The sequence below is a fragment of the Canis lupus genome, chromosome 26 (assembly GCF_048164855.1).
Source record: "Canis lupus baileyi chromosome 26, mCanLup2.hap1, whole genome shotgun sequence".
Taxonomy (NCBI): domain Eukaryota; kingdom Metazoa; phylum Chordata; class Mammalia; order Carnivora; family Canidae; genus Canis; species Canis lupus.
Genome location: NC_132863.1, coordinates 33,650,236 through 33,671,466, shown reverse-complemented (window position 1 = coordinate 33,671,466; position 21,231 = coordinate 33,650,236). Strand labels below are relative to the sequence as shown.

Genomic DNA, 21,231 nt, shown 5'->3' with positions numbered 1-21,231 from the left:
GCTGTTCCAGGCTGGAAGCACAGAGAGACATTTGAAATGGACAGCCACCTGCCTCCACGAACTCAGACTGATCCTCTCTTTATTTAAACGTTTCACATACTGTTTGTCATGGTTCTTTGGTGGTAATTTTGATTTTAAAAAATACTACAGTAAGATACTGTTTATCTTGATTACTGAGTTTTTTGGTGCTCCCTCAAATTTTTATTTTATTTTTATTTTTTTATTAAAGATTTTATTTATTTATTCATGAGAGACACAGAGAGAGAGAGGCAGAGACACAGGCAGAGGGATAAGCAGGCTCCACACAGGGAGCCCGACGCAGGACTTGATCTGGGGACTCCAGGATCACACCGTGGGCCGAAGGCAGGAGCCAAACCGCTGAGCCACCCAGGGATCCCCTTCCCTCAAATTTTTAGATCGCAAGTGCCTCACTTGTCCAGCTCAGAGGATCCAGACAGCCTCAAAGACAAGATGACTTCTAAACTGAGTCCTAACACAAGAAAAGGAGTCAGCAGGGAAGACAAGGGGGAAGAGCCTTCCAAACAGAAGGAACAGCAGGCAGTAGTTCTCAACCAGGGCTGATTTTGTCCCCCAGGGAACATTTGGCACTGACCGGAGACATTTTTTATTGTGATTTTGACTGAAGGAGTGTTATCAGAGGCTAGGAATCGCGGGTGGAGGTCAGCGGCACCGCTAGACATCCTACAATGTCCAGGGCAGTGCCCACGCCCCCCTCAACAGAGAACTTTCCCACCCCAAATGTCAGTAGTGCTGGGTTGAGAAACCCTATGCTAGAGCACAGAAGTGTGAGACATCGTGACATCAGGCTACCTTGGGCTGGTTGCTTGGCCTCTGTAAGTCTCAGTTTCTGTATCTGAAAAACGGAGACACCAGCAGGTTGCTGGGAGGAGGCAATGGGACCCAGTCTGTATACAGCAGGTACTCAATAAATGCCTATGCCGGCTTCATTCCCCCTTTGAACACGCCTCAAACTTTAGAGCAAACAGTTCTCAGAAGAGACAGCGTCCTCAGGTTCCAAAGAAAACTGGGACACGGAAAAGAACACATTCTGTTCTTTTCCGACCTTTCTCTTATGAAAACCACGAGTCTTATCTCTCAACAAATGGGAGCCTGCTCGCAGAGAACTAGCCTGCGTGTTGGCTTATCACTGGCCTGAGTTTTAACAGGGAGTGAATTTTTATGACCGAGTTATAAACCTTTGCAAAAGCCATTTTTAAACTAAAAAACGCTGACAGGTTCTTAAGTACTATAGCTGCTAAATTAAGCATGAGGGATGGGGTGGGTGGGGGTGGGAGGGTGGAGGAAAACAAAAGTGCCCTAAAAGAGTTAGTGGAGGTAAAATAATGTTCATTAAAAATAGAAAAACAAACACACACAAAAATCTTTTGTGTTCAACTTCACACTCGTACATCATAATGTTCCAGTAAAAGGCCATTTCCCCCTGAGATAATAAAAGAATTGAATTTTTCCTTATCGGTCATCTATTTTTCTAGCTGAAGCTATTACTCCAGCTCTGGGGTTGCTAGGCAACAAGAAATATTAATAGCGGCTTTTATTAGCTTAGCTTTTGCAGCCGAGTACCAGAATGAGAAAATGGGAAACATAAATGTGTTACATAAATCTTTCAACCTTTCAGAGCTGGTGTTAGTCTCTGTTTTCATAATGATTTATTGAAGTGATGGTTCATTTATGAGAAAAAGGAGTGCAGGATAAGAAAACGGAGCAGTCCCCTGCAGGAGTGTTTGAAAATAAATAATTATAGCAGGAGAGCAAAAGCTGTTTAAAGCCATTTTTCTGAGTTTTATAAAATGTAAAAAGACATATTTCTTTCGCTTAGTGCCTCTGAAAAAACAGGGGGCGGGAGTTTCATCTGGACTCTGCTGAATATAAAGAAACCTCTGGGCTTCTGGTTACCCCCACTTAAGGATCCTCAGGGGCCTGTTGTGAGATCAGCACCTCCGTTCCCACCCCAGAGAGGAATTAGACAAAAACATGGCACCCAGGAAAAGCCCAAGCTGGAGTATCCTTGTGAACCTTTTGCTTTTAACTGAAATGGATCCTGCCCCTGGTCAAACAGCCCAGAGAAGTTGGGTTTGGGGCCGTTGACTTCTTGGCAGGCAGTGGGACTGTCACTTTGTGGTTGCTTTCAAGCTCTGGGCCTCGAGTGAGGTCCTGGTGGAGGTAATACACTTTCCTCCAGCCCACTCTCCAGCTGGGGCCCTCTCCCTACCCCCTCCATCTCAGCCTCTGAGCCTGTCTGACTACTTACTGCCCCAACAAAGCCAACCCTCCAGCAGGTCTGGCTGGATGTAGGTATGAGGCTGAGGCCACCCAAACCCCATCAGCAAAATAAATAATTGGTACAGTAGCTTACATTTAGTATGAGTGCCTACTGTGTGCCAGACACCAGGCTGAGCACTTTTCCTACATCTGATCATTGAATCTTCACAAGTTCCTATGAGGCTAGTAACATTACCTCTGTTTTACAGATGAGGAAACTAAGGCTCATGGAGAATTAATGCCTTGGTCTGAGTGAGTCACAGGGTAGAAGGTAACAAATGGTGGAGCTGGGTTTTGAACTTGGGTTAGCTTAACTCCAGAGCCCATGCTCCTAAATAGTAGGTGATATTAAATGTCAAGAAAGCAAAAGCACATAAGCAAAACAAAACACTATCACAATAGATTATGAAAATGGCCACAGATTCCTGCCCTTCTGCAACATGATGCTGACATTTCTCCCTTCAAGAAGCGGGGTATTTCTCCACTCCTTGAATCTAGGCATGGCCATGTGCCTTGCTTTGGCCGAGGGGGGACATCAGCAAACGTGATGCAAGCAGAGGTTTGAAGAGCGGTTGCACCCTGGGGCCTGTCCTTCCTTGATGCTGTTGGGAATCCTGTGGCCATTGCCGTGTAAACGGGCCCAGGCCATCATGGGATGAAAAACCACTGGCCCCAGCCAATGTTGGGTCAACCGCCAAGATATGCACAAAGTTGTCCCAAACCAGGTAGTCCCAGCCAAGCTGCAAGCTGACCCTAGGAATTAGCCAAGTCGGGCCAGATCAAAAGACCTACTGACCCACAGAATCACAAGAAATAGTAAAAGTTCACTGTTTGCAGGATGCTTGGGTGACTCAGTAATTGAGCACTTGCCTTCAGCTCAGGTCGTGATCCCGGGGTCCTAGGATGGAGTCCCGCATCAGGTGTCCTGCAGGGAGCCTGCTTCTCCCTCTGCCTATGTGTCTGCCTCTCTCTCTGTGTCTCTCATGAATAAATAAATAAAATCTTTAAAAAAGAAAAGTTTACTGTTTGCATTAAGCTATTAAGTGTTGAGGTGGCTTGTTACACAACAAAAACTGATAATAATCATAAACCAAAACAAAAAACAGACTTAATGCATTAAGGACAATAAAATGAATAGATTGGTTTGGGTCTCCGCTGCCCCCTGTGGCTCATTCGTCCAGACAAGGGTTGTGTATATGTGGGGGTGTTTCTGGTCCCCTTTTCTCAGGCTCAGGAGCGGAATCCCAAGCATCTGTGAGAATATTGTAGAGGTAGACCAATTTCCTAGGGGGAGGAGGGATAAGGCAAGGAAGGGAGGAGGAGGAGAAAGAGAAGATTGGGAAGGAAGAGTGGAGAACTGAAAGATAGGGGGGTAGGCATTAGGAGGTCAAGGATCCCCCAGAGTCAATCTGCAGGGAACTACCTCTAAAGCAAAGGGGTGAAGTGGCAACCAAGGTTTGCCCAGCCTCCTCCCCAGCAGCCTGCCCCAGGATACTAGCCTGGAAAGACTTTTCACTTGGCATGGGATCCCCGGGCCATGGCTTCTAGTTCACCCTGTGTGGGAGAAGGATGAGTCTGAGCAAGATGCTTTGGGACAGGGACCTAGAACACAAAAGATCTCAAACTAGGATTTCTTTAAGATTTTATTTATTTATTTATTTATTTATTTATTTATTTATTTATTTATTCATTCATTCATTCATGAGAGACACACAGAGAGAGGCAGAGACATAAGCAGAGAGAAAAGCAGGCTCTCTGTGAGGAGCCCGATGTGGGGCTCGATCCCAGAACCCCGGGATCACGACCAGAGCTGGAGGCAGATGCTCAACCACTGAGCCTCCCAGGCGCCCGCCCCACCAGTCTAGGATTCCGATCCGAGTTAGTAAGACTTGAGCCCCTGGGCCAGTGGCATGTGTGGTGGTGGCAGTGGAGGGTCTATCCAACCTCAAACCCACATACTTGTCCAGCGTGTCAGAGTTGACAGAGCGATTATTCCCATTTTCCCATTTGTGAGTTTGTCAGAGCTGGCATCCGAATCCCCATCCCCTAGATAGGCGAATTGAGGCTGGGAAAGAAGGGACTTGTCCCAGGCCCCAGAGAAAGCAAACGATAGTCAACTCTGGAAGAGAATGCTTGAATGGCAGGTGCATGCCACACCTGTGCTAACCGGTGGACTGGACCGCACAGCTCCAGCGACCCACAGGGCTCAGCTTGGGGAAATCCCAGAACTGATGGCAGCTCTTGGGGACAGCTCTGCCAGATTCATTTCCCGCTGGGCCCACCTGCACCTACTCAAAGCTCTCCCAGGACTCTCTCTGATCTCACAGAAGGGGCAGGTTCCCCGGGACTTGTCTGGCAGCAGCCAGCATTGCCCCTTCCCAGGATAATTCCTCTCCTGGGTACGCCGGGACCATAAGCTCGAATATTTCCCAAGGACAACTCCAAAATAAATTATTTCAGATTTAACAGAGGCTGCTTAATAAATTCCACTCTTCTAGTTTCTTTGGGTATTTTAGAAACTGATTTATACATACAATATCTCTCTCAAAATGAGACAATCAACACAGGATAAAATTATTGAGTTATGAAAATAGGGGTCAGATGGAGGTGCAGTGCTTTAAATTAAACTGGCAAAATGTATCTTTCATACTAAATTGACTCTTTTTGTCTTGGAAATGAATGTTTAATCAGTTAAGACGCTGAAGTCGAGGGAGAAGCTTTAAGCATATTTAATTTTGTAAAAGGGGCCCAATTCCAATACTGCACAGCATTCCTACCAGCAGCCATACCTTAAAAGCAGAAAAGCCAACTGCCATGCATGTGAGGAGGCCGCCCGGCAAGGGCAGGGGACCAGAAGGAATCAGTGGCCTCTGGGACCAGAGCCAAAAGGGCTTGGCATAAATGAGATGGTTGTCAGACACCCTGGCCTCAACCACCTCTCCAGGGACGACATCCCTGACGCACCTCGATTTGTGCAAACAGCATCTGTGACCTCCTGGCCGTCGGGGCACCTTCTGTGCCACCTGCGGCCTTGCAGCCCAGCTGCTCCATCTCTTGGGCACCTGCTAAAACTGAGAATCACATGGTAGTGGACAGAGCTGGGCTGGAATTCTGCTTTTGTTTCTTAATAACTGGGCAACGTTCATTCCTTCATTTATTCATCAAGTGTTTATAGAATCTGCTATGTGTCAGGTCATCACTTCCTAAAGGCACTTCTTCTGGGCACACACAGCAATGTGTGCTGATTCTATAAGACCATGTATTACGTCTCCAGAAATGGAGTCTTCACCTGCCTCTCCACCTGCACCAGGAGTTCCTCAAGGGTGTCTTGCAGAGCCAGGGCTCAGAACAATGCCTGGAACTTAGGAGGCTCTCAGTAAAGGCTGCTGCACAGCTGATCACCACGGTAGGTTGAAAACAACCCTCCAAAATGTCAGGTCCTAATCCCTGGAACCTGTACTTGGGAAGAAAGAGTCTTTGTAGGTGTGAGTAAGTGAAGGCTCTTGAGATGGCAGGATTATCCTGGATTATCCCTAAACACATCTGTCCTTATGAGAAAGGCAGAGGAGACTGCCCTGGCAGAGGGCCATGCTAGGTCGGAGTGACGTGGCCACAAGCCAAGGATAGCTGGCAACCCCTAGATGCTAGAAGCAGCAAGGGAGGGATTCTCCCCAAAGCTCCCAGAGGAAACTCACCCCTCCTGACACCTTGATGTGCGCCCGGTGATACTGATTCCAACCCCTAACCTCCAGAGCCGGAAGGGAACGAATTTATGGTTGTCTTAAGCTACCACATTTGAGGCAAATTGTTAGAGCAGCTTCGGGAAGCCCATACAATTACCTGGGTGCTCCAAACCTGTTTCCTTATGCCTCACTCGGTTCTTGGGAGCAGTGTGTAAAAGTTTGCAATGCTCTCTGCACTACCTAATAGCTTGAGACCTATTAGGTGACAAAAATTCCAGCACCATCCTCAGGTTGCACGTCCATACATGCACACACCTGTCTCCTACTGCTCAAACTTTAAACACTTGTCTCCAAGGGCACCTTGCGCCTCTTCCTCAGACAGTCCCAGTGGATAGACATGTGATTATCTGGCTTCCCATTAGGCCCAGGAGCCCTCCCCTGCATAAAATGGTTTGGCTTCTCTTTCATTATGTAACAAGGGAATATAAAACACAGAGAGCCCTTGACAACTGATTAATGGAAGAATTAAAGCTATCTGAATTTGTGAAGCATCTTTAACATGAGCTAGCTTTAAAGAAATCTGGAAAATGACTGCAAAGTGCCTATTTGGACCAAGCCCAGCCAAAACATATCCTAGGAGGAGTGATCAGAAGGTCACTTTTGACATACAGACAGCATTCCTTGTAATTATCAGAGCTATTGTCACCAGGTGGCCCTACAAAGGTACCTGAGAGTGTCTGCAATCTGTTCCTTTAGGTAAATGAGACTCACAAGAAACCATTGCTATTTGGTTAAGTGGGAATTTGCTTTTATTACTAATAAAGATTATTATTAATAGTACAATAATAAATATTCCCTGATTTTTTATACTCTCTGCGAGGCATTTTTCTTTCTTTTTTTAAAAATTTTTTAAAATGTTTATTTATTTATGATAGTCACAGAGAGAGAGAGAGAGAGAGAGAGAGAGAGGCAGAGACATAGGCAGAGGGAGAAGCAGGCTCCATGCACCGGGAGCCCAATGTGGGACTCGATCCCGGGTCTCCAGGATCGCGCCCTGGGCCAAAGGCAGGCGCCAAACCGCTGTGCCACCCAGGGATCCCGCGAGGCATTTTTCTAAGACTTTGCACACATGACCTCAGATACATTTCACTGCAGTCTTGAGGTGGGTACTGTTAGGATTCCCATACGAGGACACAAGAGAATGAAGCCTGAGATGGGAATCAGGATCGGAGGCAGGTCTGTGGGACTCCAGAGCCCACACACTAACCACTGCCCCACACTGTCTCTCCTGCCCACCGGCACCAAAGACCAACAACCCCAGGGCTCAGGACCACAGCCACACTGACCCTTGCAGTCACAGCCCTCCCCAGGGCACACACCAGAGGTGTCTGCTGGCCCTGCCCTTGCTTGTGCTACCAGAACTCCCCAACAGGGACAGCCTGGAGTAATGATGTTTCGTGAGCAATTAGCTGAGCAGGCAGCTAAAGTACATCATTCTAACAAAGTGGAATTAAAACCACATGACTCTGGAATCTTCAGGTCTCTTAGAGATGAGGAAGCTGAGAGCCTGCATTATTGATGGGCCCCAAAGAAAAGTATTCCTCGAGAAATGGAGTATCAAATTCCACTGAGCACTTTAGTCCGAGCGGAAACACTATAAAAAGTGGAGCTTGAGCTAGCAGTCTCCCTCTCCCCTCTGTCCCTCCCTCCTTTTATTTCTCACCTAGATTCAAAGAAGAAAAAAATGTGGTGTATCTTACAAAAATACATATAGGATACCAGCTTCGTTTTAAGCAAGAAGATTTGGTGGTAGTAAGAGTAAACAATAAAGAAAACACTGTAAGATTGTTACAATATACACTGTATGCCCCAGAGTCCCAGGCATCTGCTAGAATTGGGCCACATGCGTGGCTGTGGCCTCTGAGCATCCTCAGCAGAGATAAACATGATCCACCCAACACCATGTGATTCTGATAAGAAATCAGCTACGCGGTCCCTTGTCCCCTGACACAGGTGAGTTTGTCACCCAAGCTGACAAAAATCAAAGATTGCTTCCTCATGGACACAATGGTTGTTGGTCCAGCTGTGCTCCTGGAAGACCCAAACTGTCACTTGCCAGAAATGTCAGGGAAGATCTCGGCTGCCAGGAGCCATCATGCCTGCTGTGTAGAAATGGGCATGGGATATAGGGCCCTAATGACACTACTGGGGTTTCTGGATCCAGCTATACCTGAAATTCCTTGTCCACCCCTGGATATTTCAGTCTTTTGTTTTAACTAGTTTGAGTTTGGTTCCTGTCACTTAGGAATGAATTTAAGAGTTGTAACTAGTATATAATACTAACTGTGAAGGAAAGAGCAAAAATAAACAGTTATTCAGGAGAAGTACTATGATTCCCTTAAGGGGCTTTTTCTATTATAAAAAAAATATGCTCTACTAGTTTTCTATAGTTCTTGATTGTTCAAATCAGCCATATGCTAAGAAATCATATATCTCCTTAGCATGGGATTCAGGACCCTTATGATCAGGTGTTGCTAGTTCTTTTACCTCCTTTCTCCCTCTCTGCCTCCAGGTCCTTTTATAAAGAGAATGAACCACATGTTGTCCCCAAGAAGGACATGAACTCTCCTGCCTCCTGCTTTTCATACATGCCATTCCCCTAACCTGGAAGATCCTTTCCTGCCCTAGTCTGCCTACTGATTTTCTTTTTCTTCTTCTTCTTTTAAAGATTTTACTTATTTATTAGACAGAGAAAGAGAGAGAGAGAGAGAGAGAGAGAGAGAGCAAGCACAAGCAGGGGAAGTGGCAGGGAGAGGGAGAAGCAAGCTCTCCACTGAGCAGAAAGCCCAACATGGGGCTTAAACCCAGGACTCCAGGATCATGACCTGAGCTGAAGGCGGACACTCAACCTACTGAACCACCCAGGTGCCCCTGCCTGCTGATTTTCTACTTATCCTCCAGCTTTAACTCAGTAATCACCCTTCTCTCTGGCAGCTTAAACAAAAAACAAGATGGAGTATTTTTTAAATATTATGATTCTATTTATATGAAATGTCCAGAATAGGCAAATATCTGGAGACAGAAAGTGGATTAGCGATTTCGTAGGGCTAGGGGCTGGGGGAGGGGGGGTTTGAAAATGAGGACTAAGGGGTGTAGGGTTTCTTTTCGGGATGATCAAAATGTTCCAAAATGAACTGTGTTGACAGTCATATAACCCTGTGTAAAATCTATTGATTTGTACACTTTAAATGGGGGAACTGTATGATGTGTGAATTATATCTCAATAAAGTCATTATAAAATAAAAATAAATATGATATTATTAGAAATAACAATAAAGCAAATAATACCAGGATATTATAAACAGGGCTCCAGAAGTTACCCACATGAAGACATAAATGACCCTCCACACCCATCCCTCATATTCTGCAGACCCCACGCAAACATCCGAGCCCACATCCTGCATACAAGCAGAGGGTCCTCATCAAAACACTGGCATCCTGCTTCCCTCCCAGCCCTCTTCCCTGCTGTATCCAGCAGGAATCATGGTGGGTGACAGAGACTCACCGTGGGCAGCTGGCCCGACAGTAGGTGGCTGTCCTGGGCCAGCATGTTGGACACCATGATGGCTGGAAGGTCCATGGCCTGGTAGGAGTAGGCAGGGAGCAGTCCGTTGGGTGCAAGGCCGTGGCACAGCGAGTGGTAGCCAGCTTCGTGGTCCCCCAGATGCAGGAGGGATGGCTCAGGGAGGTTGGGAGGTGTTATCGGGGGAATCTCATAGTCTTCGTTGCTTTCACTCTGGCTGTTGTAGGTCTAAAACATCAAAAGGGCATGTTGTTGGGGGGGTCAGTGTCTTACAACTACAGAATATGCTTAATAGCACCAATAATAACAACAAAATGGTAACAGCTTCTCGACAAAGGAAAGAAAGGATGACTCCCTCTGGAAGGCAGACAGTCAAGATGGCCCTAGGACTTGGTCAGATTCCTGCCCCATCTCCAAATGGGTGCTCCCTCCCACTAGGGGTTGGTATACAAAAACCTGCTCCCCTGGAGAGTGAGACCAGCTTTTATTCCCATCTTCTTCATTTTCCCGTCAGATCTAAACACTGCAGCCTACCACGAGTCTATCTTCTCACATCCACCCATTTTACAGATGGGAGAATCCAGGTCCAAGAAGAAAGTGGTCCATTCAAGGTTAGTCAGAGTTGGGAACAGAGCTGAAGTATCCTGATTTCCTGCCTGGTCGTCTTCCATGGCAGTTGGACACCTGAGAAAGGTGTTCAATTCCCTTGAGTGCCCTGAACACCCAGCCCAACTGGATCCTCTCCTGGTCTTTCCTGTCTTAGTAAATGGTACAAAGACTCCCCCAGAAGCCAGGAGCCATTCTGGACTCCCTCTCCAATCCTTGTTTGTTCATTTCCCCCTTCCCCTCACTGCACAATGAGGAAACTCCAGTACAATGCTGAATAAAAATGGTGAGAGTGGGCAGCCTTGTTTTCTTCCTTATCTTAAATATCTCGATGTTTTACCACTAAGTACAACATCTGCCATGGGTTCTTACAGGTGTTCTGTAACAGCGTGAAGGCATTGCTAGTTCATCAAGAAGGTGTTTATTTTTCTTTCAATTGTGTGTAGTTTGTTGTTGTTTTACTTTTATTGGATTCCTTTCCCCACATCTACTGAAAGCTCTAGTGACTTTGCTCCTTTAGTTAATACATGGTAAATTACTTCACTTGGTTTTTCTAATGTTAAAACAACCTTGCATTTCTGGAATAAACCCTACTTGGTCATGATGTATTATGCCTTGCTGGATTTTTACTGCTGATGTTTTGTCCAGGATTTTTGCATCTAGCTTATGAGTAGACTGGCCTATAATTTCCCTCTTTCTTTCTGCCTTTGCTGGGTTTTAGTATAGAGATGATGTCAGCCTGGGGGATCACTCCCCTTTTCTTTACTCTGAAAGAGATCAGGCCGCAGACAAGAAACTCATGTAGATTTGTAGATGGATATAAGAAAACAGCAAAGAGAAGTTAGGAGACAGAGGACAAAGTGAAAGTGTCTAAGTGATAACTGTTTGATCAGCATTCTGGAAGGAGAAGAGGGAGGGAATGGCGCAGAGGTGTAACTGAAGGGATAAAGGTTGGGAATATTCCAGAACTGAAGAAAGACTCCAAAGGTACTAATGAATATAATGGTAAATCTTAGAACAATCATAATACATATTGTGTAAAGGGGGAGGGGGAACCTCACAAAACCATGATAGCATATGGGAAATAACATCTTGTTCTCTTTGATAAGTTAAGTGTGTATGCTAGAAAAGGTAGGGTAATTGAAGCCTAACACAGTACCTGGTTCCAGTAAATATTTGTTGGATGAGGCCACTGAGTGGTAATAAATACATCCTGAATATTTCATGCTTAAAAACTAGTACATCTCTACTGGAAATCTTGGGCAAGGGGTAGACGGAGAGAGAATAAGAGAGGGAGAGAACCTTCCAAACATCTTAACATGGGCACCCTGCGGGGGATGAAAATGATTTTTCAGGTTATATTTTGATGCACTTTGGTGCATATATATGGGTATTAATGTACTTTTGCCTTTAAGTGCATATTTTCCAAGACAGATGCTGATAGGTCAATTGGTATAATTTTATGGTTAAGGCTTTGAGTAATCCAGGGCTTGGTGAAAGAGATAGCTATAGGGGGGTAGAATGGAGAAGGGGGCAGAGCACCCCCAAGTAATCAGAAATAGGTGGAAGAGAGAAAGCACTCTGTGCCTCTCTCTGCTCCTCTATGCCTGGCACCTGGCTAGTAAAACCCCTACCATGACATGAACCCAACCACCCAACCCTTCTCACCCTCACTAAGAGAGCTGAGCAAAGCTCTGGCCAAATTGCACCAGAAATCAGGGTCACCAGCTGTGTGATGTCTTCATGCCTCTGGGATCCACTCCCTCCCAGCTTGTTCATTCCCATGGCAGTTCTCCCCAGCCTGTCTTCCATCCTCATCCTCCAGCACTCTCTTCCCCTTTACCCAGTACAGATGACCGGTCACCTTCTACTCCTCAGGGAAAATAGAAAATAACTCTAACAGCATCCTGTTATCAGAAACACAAACTTGCCTATTTGGTACCAACTTGCCTCCTGTTTTGATGCCGGAAGAGCCATCCCTCCTTCCTAAAGCCAATCTCCCTGCCTGTGTAGAGAATGATCCTTCCCTCTCCCCTCCCCCTCTGTCCAAGGACTTTGGGCATCCCATGAACTCTTCCTGCTCCTGGCTCTTCAGCCTTCCCCTCTGCTGGACCACTCTCATCGGCACTGAAACATGCTCATCTCTCTTCGGACTTGCACACTCCCCTGTCCCTCTCCAGCTGCCACCACCTCCTCCCAAGTCCACATCTGTCTTCCTGAAAGGGTTGTCAGCTCCTCTTCTTCATCTCCCACTCACTACACAGCCCACTGAAACCTGCTCCCCACCACCCTCCAAAACTCCACCTCCCAGAGGCCTCCATGGTGCCAGATCCAATCAGTTTTCAAACCACATTTCATTGTCTCCTCAGCGATGTTGGTCCAATGGATCCCTTCCCTTCATCTTGAGAACATCCCTCCATTAGCATCCAGGACCTCTTGCTACTCACCCTCTTGCTCCCACTTCATCTTCTCCAATGCCCACTCATCTTTTTCTACTTAACCATGCTGTATTCTCTCAGCCTGAGTCTTGACTCTTCTCCCTTCCTTCCCTACAACCTCTCCCCAGTTGGATCTCAGGCTCGGTTTTCATTCCCATCTAGGTGCCACATTTCCATCTCCAGTCTTGGCACCCATCTGAGCTCCAGATGTGAGCATCTAAACACTTGCCCCCTCCCAATATTCACACCTGGCATATCACAAGTATCTCAGAGTTAATATGTGCAAAGCTGCCCTCACATTGCCCTTCCTCAACCCTGCAGCTGTAGCTCCCTCATCCTGTCCTCCATGCAGTTAATAAAGCCACCAACTTGGGGCTTACCCTCAGTCATTTCAAATCCACTGAAACTCCTCTGAACTATCTTTTATACCCACCAACATCTCTCCATTCCCACTACCCCTGCCCTGCTCCAGGCCACACCATCTGTTTCCTGGACAACTGCAACAGCCTCTGTCCTGGTATCCCATTCCTTCCCCCACCAATCCATCCCCTTCATGTAGCCAGAGTAGTCTCTAGAAAGATGATCACCTTGCCACTCCCATGCTTACAATGCTTTGATGGCTCCCCACTGCCCTGAGGATAAAGTCCATAGTCTCAAACATGGCCCTGTCATCCTCACATGCCTGCTCCCCATCACCCCTCCAGCCACAGAGACCTTGCCTGCCTCCAGGCCCTCACATAGGCTGTTCCCTCTGCGGGAATGCTGTGCCCACCACATGCTCTCCCTTCACCTGCTTATTTCTACTCAACCCTCAGCAATCGGTTGGTTTAGATGGCTTCCCTGATACTCTCTAGAGCGGGTCAGAGCGCATTATATACCCCCAAGTGGCTCTGCATTCCCCTTGGAAGCACTCATTGAATGTGTAGTCAACTAACTGCTTGCATAGTTATTTAATGTTTAACGTGAGTTCTGCTGGGATAGCCCTTGTTGGTCCTGCTTCCCAGAACCTGGCACAAAGTAAGAACTAAAAAATAATTAGTTGAATGGATGAACAAGCCAGATCCCAGGGCAGAGACCATGGGATCACATCTCACTCAACCCTCATGACTGCCCTGGACATCCTTGTTGCACAGGAGTGTAGTGTGTGGTCAAGTGCTGGAGGGCCTGGGTTTGAATCCTGACTCTGCCACATACTAGGTATGTGACTTCGGGCACACTACTTAACTGCTCTGTGTCTCAGTTTCCTTTTCTGTAAAAAGAGGGTAATAATAGCAAGTGCTACAAGGTGGCTGTGAAAAGGAACTGGATCAATCATGTGAACTGCTCAGGCCATTGCCTGGCACTGGGTCAGTGTTCTGAACTCCTCACACCCCAAGCCTGCATGCCGTGGGGTGATAGGTCTGTCTTGAGCCTGACTACTGGGATGGGCTGGGGGCTGACTGGCTTTTTGTGGGACTCAGCCACAGGCATCACATCATCCCAGGAAGCCTCCCCCAGCTCCCCTGCCCATCCAGCAACAAGACTCTACTCCTCACATTCCTCTTCTGCAGCCCCTTTTGTGTGCTCCCCAGAATATCACATACACCTGCAATTATTTTTGATTCTTTATTTACCTTTTACTTATGCCCACATCCCCCAATCTCAGACTCCACGGGGCAGGGGTAAGACTGTCTCATCGCCAACACCTAGCACAGTGCCTGGCACATAGTAGGTACTCAGTTAGAATGTGAATGAGGACTGTGCCAGACTTTAGGTTTAGAGCTCACTTAGGTCAATCTGTATCTGTCCCTCTTGACAGACTGGGAGTCCGTCAGTCATCTGTAGCTCATGTCTCTCCACACAGCCCCCCTGCCCGCCCCCCTCCACCCCAGTTCCCAGAGGAGGTGCTGGCACATGATGCTAAATGAGCACACAAGTCCATTCCTTTCATTTAAAAACCAAAACCTCAACACACTGGAGCCAGCCCAACCAACCAGAAGCCTTTTGCAAAAATAAGCATATGTTGTATCAAAATATTGGAATAACACAATTATGACAATTCATTTAAAGAGGCGATTAGCACACTTAAAAATAACTAAGCATGCAACATGCCTCCCTCAAACGCAATCAAATCCTAAATGCATGACACCTGAATACTGCCTCATTCTGCTACTGCTTCTTACTGAGCACCTACTGTGTGCCAGCCACTAGAGCCAGCTTTTCCACATGCATTCTCCATCAAACCCACATCAGTTCTGCAAATAATTCATATGACTATTCTCTCCATTTTGCAGGTAAAGACGATGAAGCTGAGAAAGTGGGGGTGTCACATAGCTAGGAAGTCTTGGATGGGATGCAAACCCAGGTCTTGCGACTCTGAATCCAGCATTTTCCTACACTGGATCAGAGGCTTCTTCAAGATCCATTTCTCACTCCCCCTAAGAGATGGGTTTCCCTGTCCCCACTCTTGCTATGGTCTCTTCTCCTTCAGGGCCAGGATTATCCTGTTAAAATATCAGATCGTGCACTCCTCTGCTCACCACCCTCCAGTGGTCCCCTTGTCACTCAGAGTAAGAACAAGGCCCTTACAATGGCCTCCTACCCCCATGCTATATGGTCCAGTGCCCCCACTCCCACCTCCATCTCCCTTACCTCCCCGGTATCTCCCACCATTCTCCCAGTTCATGCCACTCTGGTCATACTAGGCATGGTTCTACCTCGGAGCCTTTGCACTGGCTGTTTCCACTCTCTGGAACACTCTTCTCTCAGATACTCACACAGCTCATTCCTTTGTCACTCATGTCTACTCAAATATCCCCTTCTCAATGAGTTCTACCCTCACTGCTTGATTTAAAATTACAAACCACTGGCCACGCTCCCTTTTCTGTTTGTTTTTATCCCTTTCAGGTTTGTCACCTTCTAACGTCCTTCAAATTTTATTGATTCATTGGAATCAATAGATTCCATTGAATGTCAGCTCCATGAAGGGGGAGGTTTTCATCTGTTTTGCTCACTGCTGTATCCTAAGCATCATCAGTAATGGGTGCTCAAATAGTGAACGGATGAAGAGATGAACTTCTTACCACATGCCAGAAGTAAGAGTAGGAAGAAAATGAACAGACTGGCAGACCATGAAATCCCCCTTCTGAGAGGGCTTGTCTTGGCGGTGACCCAAGGGCAGGACAGGCAGTTTGAATCAATCCAGCGTTCCTCCCTCCCCAGAAGTGGTGCATGAAAAACCTTAACTGATGGTCCTTTTGGGGCAGAAAGTGGAGGGAGGGAGCACTGAGGCAGATGGCAGGGCCAGGATGTGGAGTTGACCAACATGCAAGAAGGTAGAGCTCCCCAACCACACAGAAGTGGGTTTTGAGGCTGCTAAAATCACCTTGTTCCTCAATTCCTCCATTTGTGCTTTTCTTTCCAAATAACTAAGGAATGGAAATTCAGAGCAAAGCAATGTGGCTGGGGTAGAAGGGATATGCAGGACAGACTGCTGTGCTCTCCTTGCACCAGGAAAGGAAGAATGCTAGGCTGTTCCGACATGTGGCTTGCCCTTTGGGTTAGGGAAGCATACATCTTCTCCTGGAGCTTCTAGGAGGAGGGGTCTTCATTAAGCACCTAAGGCAATGACTCCTGGAGGCAGGAGGAGTAGACAGGGGCAAAGGGTTAATCTCTGGGCTTTGAGGAGGGGACACAGAGGAAGGAATCTAAGAATATCCAAAGAGCCAGAAGCCTGTTGCAGTGATAAGTTTATGTCCTTTTTTTTTTTTTTTAAGATTTTATTTGTTTATTTGAGAGAGAGAGAGAGAGAACAAGCAGTGGGGAGGGGCAGAGGGAAAGAGAGAAAGAAGCAGACTCCCTGCTGAGCAGGAAGCCTAATGCTGGGGCTCTCTCTGGAGATCATGACCTGAGACAAAGGCAGACACTTAACTGACTGAGCCACCCAGGTGCCCCATAAGCTTATGTTCTATGAAATCATCAGAATATACTCTTTCATTTACTAAAACAAAATGACAACGAATAAAAAAATTCATCCATAGTAATACATACATACATACATACATACATACATACATATTGTTTTAAATGATATTTTCTGAGACAAATACTCAAAGCTCAAAACTAGAGAATGGTTTGAGAAGGGAGTGCCTGGGTGTCTCAGTGGGGTTAAGCATATGTCTTCAGCTCAGGTCATGATCTCAGGGTCCTGGATCGAGCCCCACATGGGGCTCCCTGCTCAGCGGGGAGCCTGCTTCTCTCTCCCTCTGCCTGCTGCTTCCCTGCTTGTGCTTGCTCTCTCTCTGTCAAATCAATAAATAAAATCTTAAAAAAAACATTTTATTTATTTATTCATGATAGACATAGAGAAAGAGAGAGAGGCAGAGACACAGGAAGAGGGAGAAGCAGGCTCCACGCAGGGAGCCTGACGCGGGACTCGATCCCGGGGCTCCAGGATCGCACCCTGGGCCAAAGGCAGGTGCCAAACCACTGAGCCACCCAGGGATTCCCAATAAATAAAATCTTAAAAAAAAAAAAAAAGGAAACCCAAGAAAGGGATTCTAGAAAGAGTAGTGAGCTCAGAAACCACTAGAGTTTATATCAATTCAAAATAGCTGCCCTCCAATAAGGTGATAAGGTGACTGCAGGGTTTAATGTGACTATTTTATAAGGACTCCTACAATAGAAGAGAGATAGCATAGGATTATAAAATTAATGATGACCACAAACTAAAAATCTAGAGGATTTTGGATAGAAGCTGTGTCTTCTGTAAAGAAGGAAATTACAGATATTGATAGTTATTTACACTCTAAGGAAAATTTAAATACATGTTACAATTTTTAAGTCTGAGATGAAGTTCATATAACATAAACTGTTTAAAAATTTATATTTCGATGGCTTTTAGTACATTCACAATGTTCTACAACCACCCCTTCTATCTAGTTCAATATTTTCTTCACCCCAAAGGGAAACCTCATACCCATTAAACAGTTTGTACTCTGGTCCCTGAACCCCCAGTTACCACCAATCTGCATTCTGTCTCTGTGGATTTACCTAGTCTGGATAGTTTTTATATAAATGGAACCATATAATATGTGACATTTTGTGTCTGGCTTCTCTCACTTAGCATGATGTTTTTAAGGTTCATCCGTATTGTAGTGTGCATTAGTACTTTATTCCTTATGGCTCAATAATATTCCACTGTATGTAAATACCACATTTTGTTTATCCATTCATCCATTGGCAGACAGTTGGGCAGTTTCCACCTTTTAGCTATTGTAAAAAGTGCTGCTTTGTGTACATATATTTATTAGAGTCCCTGTTTTCAGTTCTTTTGCATATATAGCAAGGAGTGGAACTGCTGGGCTTATGGTAATTCTATGTCTAACTTTGAGAAACCATCAAACAATTTTTCACAATGGTTGCACATTTTACATTCCTATCAGCAACATATGAAGGTTTCAAACTCTCCACATCCTCACCACCATTTATGTTCCATTACTTTTTTTTATAGCCATCCTAGGGAATCTGAAATGGTATCTTATTGCAGTTTTGATTTGTATCAAACTAACAACTAATGATGGTGAGCATCTTTTCATGTGTTTCTTGGCCACTTGCATATCTTCTTTGAAGAAATGTCTGTTCAAGTCTTTTGCCCATCTTTAAATCGAGTTGTCTTGTGCTCACTTCGGCAGCACATATGCTAAATTGGGTTGTCTTTTTGTTGTTGTATTAAAGAGTTCTTTACGTATTCTAGATATAGACCCTTATAAGATATATGACTTGCAAATATTTTTCTTCTAACCTGTAGGTTGTCTTTTCACTTTTCTCATAATGTCCTTTGATACACAGAAGTGCGTAATGTCATGAAGTCCAATTCATCTATTTTTTTCTTTTGTTGCTTTTGTTGTTGTCATACCTAAGGATCCACAGCCAAATCCAATGTCATGAAGGGTTACCCCTATGTTTTCTTCTAAAATGTTTATAGATTTACCTCTCAGACTTAAGTCATGGGTCCATTTTGACTTCACTTTTGCATATGGCAGGAGGTGGAGTCCAACTTCATTATTTTGCACATGGCTATCCAGTTGTCTCAGTACTATTTGGTAAAGAGACTATTCTGTCCCCACTGAATGATCCTGATTTTTGATCTTGTCAAAAATCAATGTGCTATAGGTGTAGAGGTTTATTCCTAGATTTTAAAAATTTTAAAAATTCTATTACATTGGTCTGTATATCTATCCTTAGGCCAGTACCACACTGTTCTATTGCAGCTTTTGTAGAAATTGGGAAATGTATGTTGTACAACTTTGTTATTCTTTTTTAAGATTTGTGTGGCTACTCAGGGCCCCCTGCAACTTTTATGTATTTGAGGATCAGCTATTAACACATCTGCCCAAAAAGGCTGGTAGAAATTTGATAGAGAGATTGCACTCAATCTGTAGCTTGCTTGCATGATATTGCAATCTTACCAATATCATGATTTCCAATCCATGAACATAGGATGTCTTTCCCATTTATTTATATCTTTTCATTTATGTTTTAATTATTTCTTATAGTAATCTTTTATAGTAAGTGTTCAAGTCTTTCACTAGCTTGGATAAATTTATTCCTACATATTTTCTTCTTTTGGACACTATTATATATGGAATTGTTCTCTTGGTTTCCTTTTGGGATTGTTCATTGCATTGTATATAGAAACACAACTGATTTTTATGTGTTGATCTTATGCTCTGAAACTTGACTAAATTCATTTCTTAGCATTTTTGTTTATAATTTTAAGGGAAAACAGGAATTCCACATTGGTGGAGGAACTAAAACAAAGGAAAAGAAAATATAATCTGACCAACCTAACAATAATTAGAAAAGAAAGAAAGAACACAGGAATGAACTATGAAACAAGATAATAAAACCTTCATAAAATGACAGTACTAAGATTAAATTTAACCACAATAAATATGAATGATTTAAATCCCTTTATTTGGTTAAAATAAATAAATACAGCATATGACATTTATAATAGGCATGCCCAAAATAAAATGACACAGAAGATTACAAATAGAGCAAACAAGTAAAAAACAGAAGTGGCAAAATTAACAAGACATTAGGCATAATTCAGAGCAAAAGCACTGAAAGAAGTAAGGGAAATACTTAAGTTGACAAATGATACAATCCATTAAGAAAAAATGACGAACATAAACTTTTATGGTGACTGATAAACCAGAGGAATATAAAATGTAAAAAGACTGTTTAGTAGTACAAAAAAGATTCAACAAAACCATAAACATAATGACACACTAACACCTCTCTTCAAAAATTGACAAATCAATCAGTAAGGATAGAAGAGTTGAACAACACAATGCACCCTCTTGATCTCTTCCACTATTTAAAGAACACCCGTTCTTTTCAAATGTCTGTGAGACAGTTAAAAAATATGTCCATGTACTAGCTACATAGAAAATCTCAAATTTTTCAAAAGGAAGAAATGACACAGACCACACTCTACCATCTAAATGCACTAACCTAGTTTTTAACAAAAAACAAAGAACGTAGAGAAAGAAGGAGCAGGAAAAAATAGAGGGAGGCAGAGGCTCCTAAATCCTTGGACACTTTAAGAGCAATCTTCTCAAGAACTTTTGAGTTAAAGAGGCAATTGTAACTGAAATCACAGAAAATGAGAACACTATCTGACAAAACTTGTGAGAGTGAACAATGGAAAATTCGTAACTTTTTTTACCTAAGTGAATTTTATAGAAGAGAAGAAAAACAAAAAAATTAAACTCAACACTCAAGAAGCTAAACACAGAAACAAAATAAACCAGGAGAAGAAAGAGTAAAAAACAGATAATGAATTTTAGACAAATTTAAGGAATAGTTGGGTATTTTTAAAAGGCTAATAAATGAGAAAACCACTGAGTAGGAAAAAAAGAATACCCAAAATGAAAATATACATACTCAGAATAAAAATATATTGATTCTTTGAAAGTCAATGAAAAGTCCTTTGTTATATAGTATAAAGCTAATTTTCATTCATGTTTATCATTTCTAGCTTAATTATGTCGTTTAAATCTTCTATTAACATTGGTTTTCTGTTTCTGGCTGATCCTTGGTTTATGAGAGAGGTAAAAATGTCTGCCATGATTGTGATTTGGATCAATTTCTTCTTGAATTTGTTTGTTTTTGCTTCATCTGTTTCAGAGCTATGTCATTGAGTATTTACAAATTAATGATATCTTTGTGGGGAAATATACATTTTGCAATTCAATGGTTTCCTACTTTATCCAATTAATGCTTCCAGAAGGTTCTCGGGCTGGCATTTGGACTCCACCTTCATCACCCACCTCAACGTTCTATAAGAGAAAGGTGGAAGGTTTCCCTGAGGGGGAATCTATAGGAGAGTAGCACCACCTTTGAGCCCTGGTAGCACAGCTTGTTGGGACTTGGGTGCAGCACATAACAGGATGTGACACTACCTGGGTTTCACTACCCAGTGAAACCTGGTGAGAAAATGCCCTCAGGAGGACCCAGCTTGTGTTCCCAGAGTTGAGAGGCTCAGGAGGCCACCAGCATTGTTAGGTTCTGGGGAGATGGAGCTGCCTGAAATGGAAGGGCTGGGAGAGACTGAGAGAATAAAAGAGAGAGA

At 44.2% G+C, this 21,231-nt stretch overlaps 1 protein-coding gene across 7 annotated transcripts in view; it reads right to left on the bottom strand.

Moving 5' to 3' along the window:
• TOX2 (TOX high mobility group box family member 2) overlaps positions 1 to 21,231 on the bottom strand; it is a 132,626-nt gene that overhangs the window by 39,421 nt on the left and 71,974 nt on the right. For all 7 annotated transcript variants that reach the window (XM_072801105.1, XM_072801106.1, XM_072801110.1 and 4 more), the window contains one exon: positions 9,550 to 9,795. In XM_072801105.1, the coding sequence (XP_072657206.1) occupies positions 9,550 to 9,795 (246 nt within the window). The remainder of the gene's footprint in view (positions 1 to 9,549; positions 9,796 to 21,231) is intronic.